The following is a 17,258-nucleotide window of genomic DNA, read 5'->3' on the forward strand; positions in this document are numbered from 1 at the left end:
TTATGTCATCTTCCCAACTTCCCTCCCCTTATTGTACACCTTTTGCTCATTTAGCTTGTGTTCTGGTAAGTAGCGCAATTACTGGTGGTGGATTTCACTTATTCACTTTTTCACATCACATTGGTTTAAAAGGAATTTTTTAGTTTTTGTTTTTCACTGGTGTTTGGTTCACACTGGTGATCTCATTACTATATGAGTGCAAACTTATTATCAATATAATTTTTATGTGTTGTGGGGTTTTATGCTATGGCGTTTATTCTTTTCTTTGATTTATGATTCCTTGCCACCAATATTTTGTGAGTCCAGCCACGGATACCTACAGACAAGCTGTCAAGATCCCTGTTTTGGATTCCTTGCTTCACTTATCTTGCGTTTTGGTAAGCACATTACCATTGGGAGTCTGGATTGAAACCATTTGATTCTACACATCAGTGTATAATTTCATAAATTTTTTGGACTTTTATAGACATTAATTTGGTCTATTTAATAATAAATAGCGTGACTTGATTAATGCTATCCCCCATGCCTATTGCAACAACAAGGAGCGTGGCACCCCACCTGGCCCACAGCCATCTCCACACAGGTCTGCAAATCTAAATGAAAAATGTTCAGTGCTATGTCAGTCAAATGAATTTGGTCTGGGCGGTAAAAACCAAGAATTCCAGCTTCCAAATCCACATGTCTGAAAGATAAACCATTCACAATAGGCATAACTTTCACCAATGTTCTATTAATGCGTTTGCAAATTTTTTTTTTTTTTTTTTTCCAAATTCTTTATTTATTTATTTATGGAAGAAAAAAAGGAACATCGTACAGATAATGCTACGGTTATCAATAGGCATGCTGCAAGTAAGTGTCTTGGAAACATAAAAAAAAAAAAAAGAAAAGCAAGTCATTCATAGTATCAAAGATATTCCTAAAAAACACAATTAATTGAAGTCCAAATACACATCAATAAATCTGGCCCCTGCCCGCAGGGCGGGGGGCGGACCAACAGTCTCAGAATAGAGGCAAGGTAAAGGGAAATAGATAGTGAAAAGGGCTAAAAGATCATAGCCAAGAAGAAAGATAAAACGAAAAAAAAAAGGGAAAAACAGGGGGGGGGGGGATAAAGGGAAGGGGGGAAGGGAAGGTTGTGATAGATGCATTCAAGCGAGGATTTGGCCTACCCTCACGGTGTTTCCTCAACTAGTAAGGCTTTACCCTCATCGGAGTGAATAAACATGTCCCAGAGCGCCCAGGTTCTCATATATTGTTATCGCCTATTTTGAGAGGTTAATACCAGATCCTCCAGCATATTTATTGATCTGACTTTCCTAAGCCAGGTGGATTAGGGCTTTTCCGACACTGAGAAATACATGACTTTGCAGAATTCAGCAAGTGACACAAAATCAATTTTTTATATTTCTTAAGAGGTATTGATGTACAATGGAGTAAAAATAAGGCAGGGTCCTCGGGTATGAGAGAGTCAGTAAATCTTTGGACTATATCCCTCACTTCTATCCAAAACTGTTTCAGTCTGGGGCAGCTCCAGAATATATGGAGCAAAGTCCCTGGTTCCCCTCGGCATCTCCAACACAAATCTGACGAGTTTGGAAAGAACTGGTGTGACACAGACGGGGTATAGTACCAATGAGATAAGAGTTTATAGTTAATTTCTTGTGTCCGCGTACAAATGGAAGATTTTAGAGCAAGATGAACTTTATTTCGACGTGGAATAGTTGAGAAAGACCTGCCCAACGTCCTTTCCCATTTCACCAAGCCCGGCACCTCAAAACCGTCCGGGGGAGACACAAGAATTGAATATAGTTTAGAGAGGGCATGAAGCAAAGGATAATCCCCAATACAAAAGGATTTAACCACTTTACGACCGGCGCACGACGATCTACGTCGGCACTCAGCCCCGGCCAGGCAAACTGACGTAGGCCTACGTCAGCACAATTTGCCGGCCCTGTGCGCGCTCCCGCGCGTCCCCGCCGCCGATGATGACTCGATTGGGTTCAGAACCGATCAGTCATCAGGTCCAGGCCAATCATTTTTGGTCTGGACCTGTTGATCGGTCCTGCCCAATCAGATCATCCTCTAAGCCTGTGAAATGTAAACACAGGCTTAGAGGAGATGTGCCCTCCCCCCACAACGGTCTTTTCGGATCCAGCGTGAGAGGAGAGCACATCTTACTGTGAGTACTGCACCAAGCACACCCACACACAGTTAGATAGGCACATTTCACCCCCGATCGCCCCCCCCAATTAACCCCTACAGCACCTGACACAACACACACTATATACAGCATATAGCATATACCTATATACCTGTATAAGTGTGATTTGTGAACAGGTGTAGCCCTTGCGACCCCCCCTTTTCCACTCAAATTACCCCCCACCCCCCCCTAATAAAGATTTAACCCACTGATCCCCCCTGAACCCCCCCTGATCACCGCCGTTAACCCCTACACCCTCTGTCACATCAGCACTAATACAAACGCAATATACGGTGTTATTGTATTTTTGTATTAGTGTCATTGTGATCAGAATTAGCGCAGGCGACTAAGTTTCTGTCCCAAGAAGGTTTAGGGTCCCCGCCACCCGCCCAATAAAGATTTAAGCCCCTGACCCCCCCCTGATCACCCCTACACCCCCTGCCATAACACACACCGTATACAGTATATAGCATTTTGCTATATACCCGTATAAGTGTGATTTGTGGTCAGGTCTAGCGCTTGCGACCCCCCTTTTTCCACTTGAATTACCCGCCACCCCCCCCTAATAAAGATTTAAGCCCCTGATCCCACCTGATCCCCCCCTGATCACCGCTAGTTAACCCCTACACCCTCTGTCACATCAGCACTAATACAAACGTAATATACTGTGTTTTTGTATTTTTGTATTAGTGTCATTGTGATCAGAATTAGCGCAGGCGACTAAGTTTGTGTCCCAAGCAGGTTTAGGGTCCCCCCCACCCGCCCAATAAAGATTTAATCCCCTGATCCCCTCCTGATCACCCCTACACCACCTGCCACAACGCACACTGTATACAGTATATAGCATTTTCTATATACCCGTATAAGTGTGACTTGTGACCAGGTTTAGCGCTTGCCACCGTTCCTTTTATCCTTAGGATACCCGCCAGTCCCTTCCAATAAAGATTTAAACCCCTGATCCCCCCCTGATCACATCCCGTTAACCCCTACACCCTCTGTCACATTAGCACTAATACACACATAATATACTGTTTTTACTGTATTTTGTATTGGTGTCATTGTGACTTGAGGTTGCGCTAGCTAGCTAGTTTCTTTCCCAAAGGAGGTTTAGGGTCCCCGCCACCCCCCCCCAGATCCCCAGCGCATAGTTTAGAAGTAACCCCTTGATTGCCACACACGCACGCACGCACGCACGCACGCACCTACACTTCCATTTCTAGTATAGTGTTTGAACAGATCAATATCTGATCTGATCAGAACTATACTAGCGCCCCCATAGTTTAGGGTTCCCAAAACGCGGTGTTTGCACGATCAGTACTGATTCCGGCCAGCACCTGCGTTTAACCCTTTCACCCAGGCAAGTGTAGTAATCAATAGATTACTGTCACTTGCAAAAAAACACAAGACACAAAACCGCTGTGTTAGCAGAGTCAGGCCTGATCCCTGCTAGCATTAGCAGTTTTTTTTGTAGCGCTTGAAATAGTCTTCGACAACCAGGTGCTTTTATTACCTGTGAGTCGCATCACTGTACGAGTAAATTTAGTTGCCAAAATGACCAAACGTTCGTACAGGGATGAAGAGCTTCTCAGTTATATGCTGACCGAGTCATCTGATAGCGAAGGGGAAGCTACAATGACCGAATTAGTGTCAGTATATGAACCTGATGACGGCAGCGGCTCCCTGACAGATAGCTCCGACGACAGATGGGTCCCTGTTAGACCCAGGCGTACCCGACCCCATTCTGAAGTTGTTGTGATGCAGGAATCGCAGGGTGCTCGTATGGAGCAGAGTGTGGGTACTAGTGCCGCTCATCCTTCTGGCGACCTGGCAAGCGCCAGCGGCCTAGTACAACCTGGACCTAGTACAACCAGCACTGCAGTAAGACCTGGTGACGTGGCGAGTCCCCTAAGTGCAGTTGAAGCTGGTGCGGTGGCTAGCACAAGTAGTGGCCCGCAGCCACCGCGTATTCGAAGACAGGCCCGTAGAGCCCATAGTGCCCTCCCTGATGCGCTGGCATTTCCTAATTGGCAACCCACCGATACTACAGCGCCAGTACTTCCCCCATTCACCGCCCAACCTGGAATCCACGTGGAGACAGCTGGTTTTACGCCCCTGAACTTTTTTGAGCTGTTCTTCACGGAAGATCTTTACAGATCTATTGTGGATCAATCAAATTTGTATGCACAACAGTTCATCGCCGCCAACCCAAATTCACACCTTGCCAGACAATTCGGCTGGAAACCTATAACGGTTTCCGAATTTAAGATCTTTCTGGGCCTTTCCCTCCACATGGGCATAACTAAACAGAGTGAATTGCGGCTATATTGGTCCACTAGCCCAATTCACCATATGCGCATGTACTCTGCCTCTATGTCCAGGACGAGATACGAGCAAATTCTGCGATTTATGCATTTCAGCGACAATGAACTCTGTCGTCCTCGGGGAGACCCTGCATACGATCGGCTCCACAAAATTCGGCCCCTCATAGACCACTTCAATCAGCGGTTTGCAGCCTTGTTTACCCCCGAACAAGTTGTCTGCGTTGACGAGTCCCTGATTAAATTTACTGGCCGCCTTGCTATGAAACAGTACCTCCCCAGCAAGCGTGCCAAGTACGGGGTCAAACTGTATAAATTGTGTGACAGGGCCACAGGCTATACAGTTAGTTTCCGGGTCTATGAGGGAAAAGATAGCTGTGTGGAGCCCCCCAACTGCCCAGACTACATAGGGAGCAGCGGTAAGATCGTTTGGGACTTGGTGTCACCCTTATCCGGAAAGGGGTACCATTTGTACGTGGACAACTTTTATACAAGCGTGCCACTATTTAGTCACCTTCTTGATTTACAAATTGGCGCATGTGGCACCGTGCGACCTAATCGCCGGGGCTTCCCCCAACGGCTTGTAGATTCCCGTCTTAGTCGGGGGGCGAGAGCCTGCTTGAAAACGGACAAATTACTTGCGGTGAAGTGGAAGGATACACGGGATGTTTATGTTCTGTCCTCCCTTCACCCAGACACGACGATCCAAATTCCTACGGCAACTGGCGTTATGGAGAAACCCCTCTGTGTCCACGAATATAACCTTAACATGGGAGGGGTGGACCTTAACGACCAGCTTTTGGCGCCGTATTTAGTTGCCCGTAAAGCCAGACGCTGGTACAAAAAAGTGTCTGTTTACCTATACCAATTGGCTATGCTGAACGCCTTTGTCCTATACAGGGCGTCAGGACGAACTGGATCTTTCCGGGAATTCCAGGAAGAGATCATCCTTGCCTACCTGTACCCAGGAGGCATGCCTGCCCAACTTCCCCTTCCAGATGCAGTGAGCCGGCTGCATGAGAGGCATTTTTCACATGTCCTCCCGAGTACCCCTACCCAAAGATGGCCCCAAAGAAGATGTCGTGTCTGTAGCAAGCGCGGATTTAGGCGTGACACCCGTTATTATTGTCCCAAATGTCCTGACCAACCTGGTCTCTGCATCGGGGAATGTTTCGAGCGCTACCATACACTAGTGGATTATTAGCGTAGGGTACAGCACGACACAGTGTAGGGCACATAAACACAGGGTCTCGAAGGATGTTGGATGTCCATCGACATTTTGAGAGACCCAAGCTGGAAGAGAAGATCGCAGATGATCGCAGTCCCTCCCAAATCAAGAAGTAAAGGAACAGTTAGAAAGAAAAATAAAAGGATCCAAAAACTGTTGTGGTGTCAGTAATTTTATATGTCCTTCTACTCCTTCCTACTATACTTTTTTTCAATGTCCTTTGTTTGTTTTTTCATTCTTTTGTGACCTGTTTCTCTTGCAGGTCCCTCGTCGGCTACCACGCATTGATTTTATATATTCTGACACAAACAGCGTTTGCGCTCAGCATATATGGATACCTTTGCTGATAGCAGCTGTGGTGATTTTCTGATTTCAGCACTGCAGTTAAAATCCTATTTTGGTATACGTGGATAGCGCCGTGTATACCCATCATTAAATTCAGTGGGTGGTTGTTTGGGCGGTTAATGATGAAAATCCAAAAACTGTTGTTGTCAGTCATTTTATATGTCCTTCTACTCCTTCCTACTATACTTTTTTTCAATGTCCTTTGTTTGTTTTTTCATTCTTTTGTGACCTGTTTCTCTTGCAGGTCCCTCGTCGGCTACCACGCATTGATTTTATATATTCTGACACAAACAGCGTTTGCGCTCAGCATATATGGATACCTTTGCTGATAGCAGCTGTGGTGATTTTCTGATTTCAGCACTGCAGTTAAAATCCTATTTTGGTATACGTGGATAGCGCCGTGTATACCCATCATTAAATTCAGTGGGTGGTTGTTTGGGCGGTTAATGATGAAAATCCAAAAACTGTTGTTGTCAGTCATTTTATATGTCCTTCTACTCCTTCCTACTATACTTTTTTTCAATGTCCTTTGTTTGTTTTTTCATTCTTTTGTGACCTGTTTCTCTTGCAGGTCCCTCGTCGGCTACCACGCATTGATTTTATATATTCTGACACAAACAGCGTTTGCGCTCAGCATATATGGATACCTTTGCTGATAGCAGCTGTGGTGATTTTCTGATTTCAGCACTGCAGTTAAAATCCTATTTTGGTATACGTGGATAGTGTCGTGTATACCCATCATTAAATTCAGTGGGTGGTTGTTTGGGCGGTTAATGATGAGTAATACTACGCATTATTCCTGTGCTGATTTCTGATAGGTTCTCTTTTTTTCCGTTCAGCCCACAGGCTGCATGAAAAAAAAAAAAACCTATATGCCAAACAAGGACCAGCAATGTACTGGTACGTTGCTGGACTTTGAGTGGTTATACCAGGATGATGCCTGCAGATTTAGGCATCATCTTGGTATCGTTTTTTACAGCCAGCGGTCGGCTTACATGTAAAAGCAATTCTAGCAGGTAATTGGCCGCTAGACTGCTTTTACATGCAGTGGGAGGGGCCTCCCCCCCCCCACCGCCGCCTTCCGCAGCCTTCCATGGTTTTTCTCTGGCTCTCCTGTCCCACCGGTTAACCCGAGAGTGCAGCCGGTGGTTCAATTATCTAACCATAGAGCTAATTGGAGATGAGAATGGCTCCAATCATCTCTATGGCCTAAGATGCCGGAGGCTACGAGCATTTTATGACTTCTGTTTCGCCAGAAATAAACAGGGCCATTGGGAAATTGGGAAAGTATTTTATCACACCAATTTTGGTGTGGTCAGATGCGTTAAGGTCAGAGGAGAGATCTAGAGTCTAAAAGACCCCAATTTTTTTTAAAAAGAGTACCTGTCACTACAGATTGCTATCATAGGGGATATTTAAATTCACTATGATAACAATAAAAATGATTTAAAAAAAAAAAAAATTAAAGGAAAGGTGTCAAAATAACATAAAAAAGCAAAAGAAAAAAAAAAAAAAAAAAAAAAAATTGAGCCCCCCCCCTTACCCCCGGTGCTTGCGCGCAATGGCGCACGCAAGCGGTGGTCTAGTGTCATATGTAAACCACAATTGCAGCATGCATGTGAGGTATCGCCGCGATCGCCAGATCGAGTGCAGTAATTCTTGCAGTAGACCTCCTCTGTAAGTCTAAAGTGGTAACCTGTAGAGACTTTTAAAGGTTTTCAAAAATGTACATACGTTTTTGTCGCTGCGCAGGCATGCGCAATTTTTAAAGCATGTCATGTTAGGTGTCTATGAACTCGGCATAAGATCATCTTTTAAATTTTACCAAAAAAATTGGAATTATATAGTGTATTTGTGCAATAAATTAAAAAAAAATGTATTTTTTTCGCAAAAATTGCGTTTGGAAAATCTGTGCGCAAATACCGTGTGACAAAAAAATTTGCAACATCCACCATTTTATTCTATAGGGCCTCTGCTTTAAAAAAATATATAATGTTTGGGGGTTCAAAGTAATTTTCTAGTAAAAAAAAAATATTTTTTCATGTAAACAAAAAGGCACAGAAAAGGCTTGGTTTTCAAGTGGTTAGAAGAGTGGGTGATGTGTGGATAAGATTGAGTATAAAATGCCGGAACTGTTCAAACACCCCCCTAATGACCCCTTTTTGAAAAGTAGACACCCAAAGCTTTTTTCTGAGAGGCATGGTGAGTCCATGGAGTATTTTATTTTTTGCCACAAGTTTCGGGAAAATTATTATTTTTTTTTTTTTTGTTGTTTTTTTACAGAAAGTTGTCACTAAATGATATATTGCTCATGCATGCCATGGGAATATGTGAAATGACACCCCAAAATACATTCTTTTGCTTCTCCTGAGTACAGGGATACCACATGTGTGAGACTTTTTGGGAGCCTAGCTGTGTACGCGCCCCCGAAAACCAATCCACATCTTCAGGTTTTCTAATGGCGTAAATTGCTGATTTTACCCCTGACTACCTGTCACAGTTTCAGAGGCCCTGAAATTTCAAGATGGCACAAAACCCCCCCAAATGACCCCATTTTGCAAAGTAGACACTCCAAGCTACTGGCTGAGAAGTATGGTGAGTCCATGGAATAGTTTATATTTTGCCACAAGTTTCGAGGAAAAAAATTTTTTTTATTTTTTTTTATTTTTTTACACAAAGTTGTCAGTAAATGATATATTGCTCACACAGGCCATGGGTATATGTGAAATGACACCCCAAAATACATTCTGCTGCTTCTCCTGAGTACAATGATACCCCATGTGTGAGACTTTTTGCCAGTCTAGCCGCGTACAGGACCCGGAAAACCAATGCGCACCTTTAGGCTTTCTAAGGGCGTAAATTGTTGATCTCACTCCTTACTACCTATCACAGTTTTGAAGTCCATAAAAAGCCAAGATTGCACAAACCCCCCCCAAATGACCCCATTTTGCAAAGTAGACACTCCAATCTATTTGCTGAGAGGCATGGTGAGTATTTTGCAGCTCTAATTTTTTTTGGAAAATGAAGAAAAAACAGGAAAATGCATTTTTTTTCCTCTTTTTTCAATTTCCAAAACTTTGTGACAAAAAGTGAGATCTGCAAAACACTCAACATGCCTCTCTGCAAATAGCTCAGGGTGTCTACTTTCCGAAAAGGGGTCATTTGGGGGGGGGTTGTGCTGTCTTGGCATTTCATGGCCTCCAAAACTGTGATAGGTAGTCAGGAGTGAAATCAACAATTTACGCCCTTGGAAAGCCTGAAGGCGATGATTGGTTTTCGGGGTCCTGTACTCGGCTAGACTGCAAAAAAGTCTCACACATGGGGTATCCCTATACTCAGGAGAAGCAGCAGAATGTATTTTGGGGTGTCAGTTCACATATACCCATGGCATGTGTGAGCAATATATCATTTACTGACAACTTTGTGTAAAAAAAAAAAAAAAAATATATATATATATATATTTCCCGGAACTTGTGGCAAAATATAAAATATTCCATGGACTCACCATGCCTCTCAGCAAATAGCTTGGGGTGTCTACTTTCCAAAATGGGGTCATTTGGGGGGGTTTTGTGCTATCTTGGAATTTTAGGGCCTCCGAAACTGTGATAGGTAGTCAGGAGTGAAATCAACAATTTACGCCCTTGGAAAGCCTGAAAGTGGGGACTGGTTTTCGGGGACCTGTACTCGGCTAGACTGCAAAAAAGTCTCACACATGGGGTATCCCTGTACTCAGGAGAAGCAGCAGAATGTATTTTGGGGTGTCATTTCACATATACCCATGGCATGTGTGAGCAATATTTCATTTACTGACAACTTTGTGAAAAAAAAAAAAAAAATATATATATATATATATTTCCCGGAACTTGTGGCAAAATATAAAATATTCCATGGACTCACCATGCCTCTCAGCAAATAGCTTGGGGTGTCTACTTTCCAAAATGGGGTCATTTGGGGGGGTTTTGTGCTATCTTGGAATTTTAGGGCCTCCGAAACTGTGATAGGTAGTCAGGAGTGAAATCAACAATTTACGCCCTTGGAAAGCCTGAAAGCGGGGACTGGTTTTCGGGGACCTGTACTCGGCTAGACTGCAAAAAAGTCTCACACATGGGGTATCCCTGTACTCAGGAGAAGCAGCAGAATGTATTTTGGGGTGTCATTTCACATATACCCATGGCATGTGTGAGCAATATTTCATTTACTGACAACTTTGTGAAAAAAAAAAAAAAAATATATATATATATATATTTCCCGGAACTTGTGGCAAAATATAAAATATTCCATGGACTCACCATGCCTCTCAGCAAATAGCTTGGGGTGTCTACTTTCCAAAATGGGGTCATTTGGGGGGGTTTTGTGCTATCTTGGAATTTTAGGGCCTCCGAAACTGTGATAGGTAGTCAGGAGTGAAATCAACAATTTACGCCCTTGGAAAGCCTGAAAGCGGGGACTGGTTTTCGGGGACCTGTACTCGGCTAGACTGCAAAAAAGTCTCACACATGGGGTATCCCTGTACTCAGGAGAAGCAGCAGAATGTATTTTGGGGTGTCATTTCACATATACCCATGGCATGTGTGAGCAATATTTCATTTACTGACAACTTTGTGAAAAAAAAAAAAAAAAAATATATATATATATGTATTTCCCGGAACTTGTGGCAGAATATAAAATATTCCATGGACTCACCATGCCTCTCAGCAAATAGCTTGGGGTGTCTACTTTCCAAAATGGGGTCATTTGGGGGGGGTTTGTGCTATCTTGGAATTTTAGGGCCTCCGAAACTGTGACAGGTAGTGCAGAGGTGACATGCACAATTTACGCCATTAGAAAACCTGGGAGTGTTGATTGGTTTTCGCGGTCCTGTACACAGCTAGGCTCCCAAAAAGTCTCACACATGGGGCATCCCCATACTCAGGAGAAGTGGCAGAATGTATTTTGGGGTGTAATTCCACATATACCCATGTCATGTGTGAGAATTTTATCTTTTAGTGACAACGTTGTGTAAAAAAAAAAAATAAAAAAAAAAAATAGTAATATTCCCAAAACTTGTGGTAAAATATAAAATATTCCATGGACTCACCATGCCTCTTAGCAAACAGCTTGGGGTGTCTACTTTCCAAAATGGGGTCATTTGGGGGGGTTTTGTGGTATCTTGACATTTCAGGGCCTCCTAAACCGTTAGAGGTAGTGAGAAAATGCAATGAAAAATGTACGCCCTTTGAAATTCTGATGGTGGGGATTTGTTTTTGTGGTCCCGTACACAGCTAGGCTCCCAAAAAGTCCCACATATGTGGTATCCCTGTACTCAGGAGAAGCAGCAGAATATATTTTGGGGTGTAATTACACATATACCCATGGCATGTGTGAGCAATATATCATTTCAATGACAACTTTGTGTAAAAAAAAAAAAAAAAAAATTTTTAGTCATTTTTCAAACACCTGTGACAAAAAAATGAAATATTCAATGAGCTCAACATGCCTCTCAGAACATTCCTTAGGATGTCTACTTTCCAAAAAGTGGTAGTTTGGGGGGGTTTTGTACTGCCCTGCCATTTTAGCACTTCATGAAATGAGATAGGCAGTCAAAAATTAAAGCTGCGTAAATTTCTGTATTTACACCATAGTTTGTAGACGCTATAACTTTTGCGCAAACCAATAAAAATACGCTCATTGAATTTTTTTTTGTCAAAGACATGTAGCTAAATATATTTTGGCCAAAAAAAAATACATAAATTGAGTATATTGGATATTTTTTAAAAGACAAAGTTGAAAATGTCATTATTTTGCAAAATTTTCGCTCTTTTTTTATTAATATCGCAAAAAATAAAAAGCGCAGAGGTGATCAAATACCACCAAAAGAAAGCTCTGTTTGTGGGAAAAAAAGGACGTAAATTTCGTTTGGGTACCACATTGCATGACCGCACAATTGTCAGTTAAAGTCACGCAGTGCCGAGTCGTAAAATACCCCCTGGTCGGAATGGGGGTAAAATCTTCCGGGGCTTAAGTGGTTAAACCGCGTAGGCTGGCGACTATACGTCTCTGGGGGATGGAGTGATCTGAGAAAATGTGTAAGTTGGAGATTAAACGGGGCATGAATTTGTTCCTGGCCTCCCGCCTTCTCCCCACCTCTCCCTCCTCCACTTATGTCCACCTGCTCATTGTTTGAGATGATTTACAGATGAGTACTTATATGAGTACTGGGTGATGATTTAAACTAGGTATGCTATCTGCTACATATCCTGTTCTCCAGACTGTCCTGATCACATGTAAGTACTTTGCCTGCAGCTACCTCTAGGCTCTTCAATTAGACTGCCAGCATTGATTATATTCCTATACTTTTTTTTTTTTTGTGGTTGCTGGCGCAGTGGCGATTCTCGAGGGCGTATATCACGGCGGCACCTTGGAGACTCTCTTGCTCATTTGGAGCTGTCATTTATGTTTTATACATATTTACAGATGATCTACCTCCTTGTGGCCCCCTACTAAGGGCCCTATCCTATGCTGTACTCTTTGGGACCTGGATACCTGGGATTTAGAAAACTAACCTTTGTTATTTGTGCATTTCTTCATGGGAGTATCATTCCTCGCTTTTTCTGCCATTGTGATTGTTTGAATGCAAGTGTGAAAACTTTTTTACAGCATTTGTATTGATATTTATATTTTTGTACCCTATAGACCCAAGTGTTATGTTCAGATTTTTTCCCTGAAGAAGGAATTACTAATTCTCCGAAACATGTTGGACATGAACACATCAGTATGAGTTTTGTGGGGTGGATTGCTTATCCTAGCACCCCATCTCTCTCACCCTGATTTACCGGTGACAGGCTTGCACATGTTATCGCTGTTTCTACATTGTTTTTATTCCTTGTCATGTATTTTTAATATCTTTATATGTAATAAATATTATCTTTTATACTATTTTTCATACTATTTATTTCTACAAACAAACTTACTCCCGATGAGATCTCAGTTCTGCGTCTGGGCCTGACATTTTGTCTGACCCTGCGCATAGACCAATTTGAACTCATCAAGGCCATACACTTATTTGCTCGGCGTTTGATCTATAAGGTCCTTTATGACAAAAAAAGATAGCAGTGAAAATTCCTCCCTTAAAAAACCCTTAGTGGGAGAGTCTGACCATACAATACATAAGAGCTCTTAACAATCTTATGGAACTATGGGAGGACAGTAATGATGAAATCGATGAAACGAGGGTTGAAGCAGCGGCATGCTTCCGTCCCCCTTCAACTTACAAACTCAAGTCTCGTTCCTTTCCGATTTTACAATCCAATCCCGACATTTGGGCCTTTACCCAACAGGTATGCAATGAAATACTGCTTACAGATAAGAAATATCTATCAGAGACCAATATAACCCCAACCCAATGAGAAGCGATCATGTTTTTCCAAAATAATTTAAATATAATCATCAAACCTTCTGACAAAGGAGGCAATATCGTAATTATGGACTCCCACTTCTATGAATCCATGGTAATGGATATCCTTAAGAATAAAAATTTGTATAAACCTATCCCAGCTAGTCGTGTTTTATCCATGAATATAGAATTTGGAGCTATTATTAACAAAGCCTACCATCAAAGCATTATAGATAAAAATACTTGGTCGTTTCTCAATGTCAGGCATCCCAAAGTACCTACCATGTACACCCTCCCCAAAATTCACAAAAATGCTTCAGCACCCCCTGGCCGACCTATAGTCTCAGGTAGGGGGTGTTTGACTGAAAAAGCAAGTCAATTGGTGGACAAGTATCTATACCCTCATGTAACATCTCTAGCTTCTTATGTGAAAGACACTATTGACTTTCTCCTAATTCTGGATGGTATGCATGTTCCCGTAGGAGTTTTGTTAGTGACAGTAGATGTGGAAACTCTATATAATTCTATCCCCCCACAATCTGGGAATCAAGGTGGTTGAGCAATTTCTCCTGAGAGGGACCAATCAGCATACAGATATAACCACTTTGTCATTGAACTTTTATAGTTCATATTGACACATAATGTGTTTATGTTTCAAGGTTCTCACTACCTCCAGGTGCAGGGTGTTGCGATGGGGACTCGCTGTGCCCCAACATATGCAAACCTTTACCTGGGGGGGTGGGAAAGATACCTTTTTTCACAGATCTGCGACTGCGAGGATCTGCAGTTGGATCTTACTAATATCATCACATGGCATTGTTTCATTGATGATATCTTTTTTTTTTTTTTTCTTTTCTACGCTGCGCCGAATCGCAAAATATGGCCTGGTCATTAAGGGGGAAAATCTTCTGGTCCAGAAGTGGTTAAAAAAACTGTCACCTAAAATACATCACATTGTCCCCTATGTGATGAAAGGGAAGTAAAACAAAAATTACAAATAATTTTCTTTTTTTGCAAAAAAATTGGTTACACCCAAGCACATAAGGGCATGCGTCGGGGGCGCCTACGAGTGAAAATGTTGATTGCGATACACATGTTGCCATGCACACGGGAGTGAAAGCATTATTTCTAGCACCAGACATCCTCCATAACACTAAACTGATACATATAGGGGGGGGGGGCTTTTTAAGCATTGCCTATAGAAAATATAGGGGACTGAAGTTTGTTGCCATTTCTCAGGCACACACAAATTTAAGGTTTGGCAAATTTGGTATCCATTTACTCAGCACAACCTGTTTTATATTTTACCAAAATGTGGGTGATTGATTGCATATGTTCACCCTAATGTTCACGTTAGGTTAAATTTTGTGTTTCAGGTAATATCGGGTGACATAAATTTTAACTACCACTATTTTATTCTCTAGGAAGCTTTCAGAAAATATATAATGTTAGGGGGTTTTACATAACTGTCAAGGCTAAAATGATTTTTAAACATGTGCAAAAAATGCAAAAAGGGGTCAGGCAGCAAAAAAGGTCACAGTTGAACCCCAACTGGAGGAATGTCAGTACTCAAAAGTGGTAAGAATGTGACCACACACTTCACACTTGGTAAGCTCACATCTCTTGCCGTTGTGCTGTGTGAATAGTCTATGGAGATGAATAATAGCTGGACAGAGGAAGAAGATATCAAGGACATTCTTTCTTCACCAGATGGAATCCCTGAGACTTTCAGTAGAACCAAATGTAACACAAAGTAGCCAGCCGAAATTAAATGGTACTGTTAAATGCATCCCATAAACAGCAGAAAGTCAGTGTTGAAGGCCTACAGCAGCTTAGAAAGTTACTTTCTTACTGAACAGAGACTTCTCCCTAGCTGGTGTCTCAACCACAGACCTGCCTGCAAAGCTGTCATCCATGAGAGGAGATGAAACATGGAAAGGAGGCATTGATCATGGGAGAGGAAGTTTGGATAAGGTGAGCATAGCTGGAGCCCCAAAGCCTGGCATGTGGTGTATCAACTGTCAGAAGAACCTGGAAGGGACTCTCCCACTGAGGCTTGGCAAGATGCCATTGTATCCCAACCTAGCCTCGGATACTGAGGCAGTGGTGGACATGTATTAGCCCAGGCAAGGAAGAAAACACTTGGGAACACAGCTCAGTTAGTAAATGATGAAAATGCATTACATGTTCAGTCAAAGCTCCATAAAAAACAAAATAAAAAGATGAGAATCATGAGGAAAACAGTTCAGTCACTGATACTTATCTGAAAAAATAAAAATAAAAAAAGGTATAATATTTACAGGCCTGCTAGGTGTGGGTCTGATGGACATAAGCAATACAGTTAGTGCATCCAATCATTACATTCCAGTTTGCTCACAGATTTTAGTTTATTTTTTTTTTCTAAAGTCACATTTTATCTTTTCACGTCTTCCCTAGCTTGTGGGATGGCATTGGGGCTGTGAAACGAATGGGACACCCACAAATCCTTTATTATTCCTCCTTCCAGAGATTCCTCTCTGCAGCTGAAGCTTATGAATCCTCTGGTGATACTTAGCACAGCATTTACTGTATAATCTTTATCACATTCAAAGCATTAAAATGGCTTCCTTCCAGTGTGAACCCTCTGGTGTCTGATAAGGTTTGACATCACTGTAAAAGCTTTGCCGCATTCAGAACACTGATATGAGTTCTCTCCAGTGTGAACCCTCTGGTGTATGATAAGATCTGACTTCTGTATAAAAGCTTTGCCACATTCAGAACACTGATATGGCTTATCTCCAAAGTGAATCCTCTGGTGTCGGATAAGCTCTGACTTCTGTATAAAAGCTTTGCCACATTCAGAACACTGATATGGCTTTTCTCCAGTGTGAATCCTCTGATGACTGATAAGCTCTGACTTCTGTATAAAAGCTTTGCCACATTCAGAACATTGATATGACTTCTCCCCAGTGTGAATCATCTGGTGTCTGATAAGATGTGACTTGTGTGTAAAAGCTTTGCCACATTCAGAACATTGATAGGATTTCTCTCCAGTGTGAATCCTCTGGTGTGTGATAAGATGGGACTTCTGTGTAAAAGCTTTGTCACACTCAGAACATTGATATGGCTTCTCTCCAGTGTGAATCCTCTGGCGTCCGATAAGCTCTTTCTTGGTTATAAAAGCTTTGCCACATTCAGAACATTGATATGGCTTCACTCCAGTGTGAATCCTCTTGTGTCTGACAAGATTTGACTTCAATGTAAAAGTTTTATCACATTCAGAACATGGATATGGCTTCTCTCCATTGTGAACCTTCTGGTGTGTTATAACTTTTGCCTCCATTGTAAAACCTTTATCACATTCCAAACAAGAAATATCTTCTGAAATTACTTCTCATATATACATGGGTTGGACTTTACAGTAAAGACATTGTCACTTCCAGAGCACTAAAATTACTTCTCGTTTGTTGTCCTCTGAGGTTGGATCAATGTTGAAGAGCATTCAAAACCTTCATGACATTTGGAACACGGATAGGTCTTGTGTCCTGTGTGAATCTTCCAGTGAACTGCAATAAAGACTTTCAGTCACTTATAACATCCATATGGCTTGCTTCTCATGTAACTTTGTTGTATTGTTGTTACAAGACAAGCATGACCAAAAAAAGGTTCATCAATCCATCTGGCTGATGGTGTCCTGGAGGTTGATGTGGAGCTCCTCTGATGACTCTTCTATGGTTGGGTGACTTCTGACTCTTCCCAGCACGGTGACCGGACATGAAGGGGGAAATCTCTCCCAACTCTCGGCTTCTCTTCCTC

General features: G+C 42.2%; 1 protein-coding gene across 1 annotated transcript; it reads right to left on the reverse strand.

Moving 5' to 3' along the window:
- Positions 1 to 16,056: 16,056 nt before the first annotated feature.
- Positions 16,057 to 16,785, reverse strand: LOC309544770 (uncharacterized protein; the record flags this gene model as incomplete). Its single annotated transcript, XM_082243744.1, has 1 exon — positions 16,057 to 16,785. One exon carries the CDS (start codon positions 16,783 to 16,785, stop codon positions 16,057 to 16,059), a length of 729 nt encoding a protein of 242 aa, XP_082099870.1.
- Between the last annotated feature and the right edge of the window lie 473 nt (positions 16,786 to 17,258).

The sequence above is a fragment of the Pelophylax lessonae genome, assembly GCF_965119305.1.
Source record: "Pelophylax lessonae genome assembly, chromosome: 1".
NCBI lineage: Eukaryota > Metazoa > Chordata > Amphibia > Anura > Ranidae > Pelophylax > Pelophylax lessonae.